This window comes from Stegastes partitus, unplaced genomic scaffold (genome assembly GCF_000690725.1).
Source record: "Stegastes partitus isolate 25-593 unplaced genomic scaffold, Stegastes_partitus-1.0.2 Scaffold53, whole genome shotgun sequence".
In the NCBI taxonomy this organism is placed as follows: domain Eukaryota; kingdom Metazoa; phylum Chordata; class Actinopteri; family Pomacentridae; genus Stegastes; species Stegastes partitus.
The window spans coordinates 439,096-442,162 of NW_007577784.1; the positions used below are offsets into that span (position 1 = coordinate 439,096).

General features: G+C 41.4%; 1 protein-coding gene across 1 annotated transcript in view; it reads right to left on the minus strand.

The window, feature by feature from the left end:
• The window catches only part of LOC103352827 (plexin-A1-like), a 271,387-nt gene that overhangs the window by 63,330 nt on the left and 204,990 nt on the right, over nucleotides 1–3,067 (minus strand). Inside the window, 1 exon segment of the mRNA XM_008275498.1 lies at nucleotides 2,590–2,733. Coding sequence (XP_008273720.1) covers nucleotides 2,590–2,733 — 144 coding nt within the window.

The window sequence follows — 3,067 nt, forward strand, 5'->3', positions numbered from 1 at the left end:
AAAAAAAAAAAAAACTCCACGATGATGTGACCATGACTTTCAGAAAAAAAAACTTTAACTCGGATTTGCCGAGAGTTGGACGAAATTTGCACATCAGAAAGGTTTAGACGGAAAACCAGGTTCCAGGATTAGAGCTTAGAGACAAGCTTAGTGTCTTCATATCAGCGGCATCCTGGAGAAACAATTCTATTCTTAAAACCACCTTTTATGTCTCCGCATAGCTGGAGGACAGAGCTGCACTGTTGACAGAGCTTTGTCATGGACATAAACAGGCGGCATGCTAAACGGGTACTAATAAACTGGTGTTTATGCATAATTTAGCTCTCATTCAGGTCTAATTCATTTTCTGGTCTTATAACTGGACCAGAAATCTTATTATTTGTGTAAAAAAAATCGCTATAAGAAGTTGGTATACGACCCCGTGGTTGACACAAAGCGCCCTTATCGGCTTGCCATAAGCAAAAAGCCACGACCTCTAACAGACAACTCCTAAACGACGCCTGGAAACTCAAGCGAGGTCGAAAAGGTGACAAAAGTCAAGACCCTGTAGGAGAAGAGGAAAGCTTGAGGGCAAGTTCAACCTGTGACGGAATTATTCTGCTGCACTCTCAGATCAAAATAAGGAAAAAAATAAAATAAAATAAATGAAAGTCTCCTGTGGGTTTTAAGAAGTCTTGACAGCGACACAGTAACATACAGATTCTGAACCCTGAATGAATGCGATGACGGGTATGAAGGGGATGCTGTCTTTAAAAATCGTCCATGAACAGAGAGAATTCGACAAAAGTTTGGCTCATCGCGTTTAGTTTTGATGCAAAATTTACACAAAATCTAAGCTTGAAATGTTGCTTCAAAATCACTTTTTTTTCTACTTAGAAAAAAAAAAAAAAAGCAAAAATAAACCATAACTTCTGTTTAGTGAAAGTACATACTGTGTTTTCGAGCAGTAGTAGCTCCTGTGGGTACTTAGATCTTTATTTATTAATTTTAAATACATTTCAATGAATAAATATCAAAGAAAATTAACTTTTTTATCAATATACTTTAGGACATTATAACGATCTAAACACACTTTGGAGTTCTGTCTACTTATAGACCTATAGACCGTCTTGTTGTGAAAAATGAGCCCACAAGTGTCCTGCTTAAGGCTCAGCGGTTAACATTTGTACATTTAGGCACATTGTTTCTACCACTGGCATCATTGTTGGTCAGACAGTCAGCTGGCAGGAAATGAATCAACACATATTTTGACAATCGATGAATTACTTCCCTGTGGGTTCTGGGACGTTATTCGATTTATTGCTCTAATAAATGAATTGATAGCAATAAATAATCTTAATTTAACCACAATGTTCGTCTTATAGTACATGAGCTGACTGTAGGAGTGGATGGGGTTTAGCTAACTGCTGTTAAGTCAAGCTAAAGAAACAACAGAAGCAAATGGCTGGTTTCCCATAGAACATGTTAAGAGGCGAACTTATTTTAGCTTTGCTCAATGATGCACGACTTTCTTTGGATCATTTTGGAGTTAAAATGTCTGTGAATTCTGTGATATCTACATGTGGAATGATTCTTAGGAAGGTTTGGAAGCCATAGAAAGTCCTGGTCTCACGCTCATTCACGTCTTTGTCTCTACGCCGCCAATTACAGAGAGTCTTCTTCCTGAAGGTGGCGTCAACAGCAGCCGCTCATTCACAACTACAGCCACTGAAACAGCCGAAGCTTTTAAAAACACATTCTGGGAACATATGAGACTTAATTTTCTGAAAAAGGGGGCAAAACACGAGATGATGACGGAGCAGCGAGGACGAGTGCTGCTTTGATTAGAGCTGATTGTCACCAGAGGACTGGACTCACTGAGGGTGAGCTACATTATAAAGTGAAGCTCATAAAAAAATACAGGAATAATGGAGAGGGCACTGAGGGACTCTCAAATCTAAAACCGGCAGCACCTGCAGCAGAGAAGTGCTGACGCCCGCACCGCCGCCGACGTGAAAACGCTTCAGCGGACACAAAGAAACGTGGGTTTGCATCTGCAGACGGACCTGAAGGTTGGCTGCGGTCATGTTAAGTACATTCTGTTAACAAGTGAACGAGTTTCCCTTTGAGCACCGACGTTTTTAAAAAAAGACTTAATGGATTTAGCTCGACGGCGGTGCAGCGTGTGCAGCTTTTTAGATTCGTGCATTTGCTAGAGTTTGGGTCTGATCAAGGTAACTTCCTTCTTATTCAGCAACAGGTTTGCTGAAGAAATCAACAGACATGAGGTTAGAGCAACAAGGTTAGAGAGACATTATGGGCTGGGACTGTCGCACTGGAGTGTTTTTTTATTTCCTATTTCACAAACAGAAACTACTGGGTCAGTGCAGATATAACAAGTACAGCCGGTGAACTTTATGTTGCTCTTTCATAAATTGCTTTTTGAATAGATTATGCAAAAAAAACAAACTGCCCCAGTAATTAAACAACAGAATCATATGAGGAAACAGCACGAAGGTCTCAGCCCACAACACCGACAAAGGATGTCTGTCATTCAATGAACGCCAACAAAGGACGGAGAAGTTCAGGAAGTCGACGTCGTGATCTGACCGTGACTTTGTGCTGTCCGGTGAGGTTGGGCCATTCACACAGCAGCTGGCTCTCGGACAGGGTGAGGATGCAGGGGGTCTCTCCAATCAGCACCGTGTAGTTCAGGCGACTGTTGCCCGGCGCCGCCGGGATCAGGTTCCGACCCTAGACGCAGCCAGAGAGAGACAAGCGATGAGAGGAGGCGTCGGGCTCATTAACGCCTGCTTCATTTTCACACAGACATTTATAACACCTCAGCAAATTAATTGTTTTTTTTTTAATTGAACTACAAAACTGTCACTTTCAGAATTACTCTCGACTGTAAGCGTCTCGTTGGCTAACAGCGTTTTTCACTCTTGTTTCTGTAAATGAATAAACAAGTCGCTGACAATAAAGCCACTCGTTTGTTACCCTGTTGAAGGATGAGGCCGGTGACTGCATCATTTTCCTCGTGCAAACAGTCAAAATCAAATACTTTAGAGAGACTATACTAAAAATG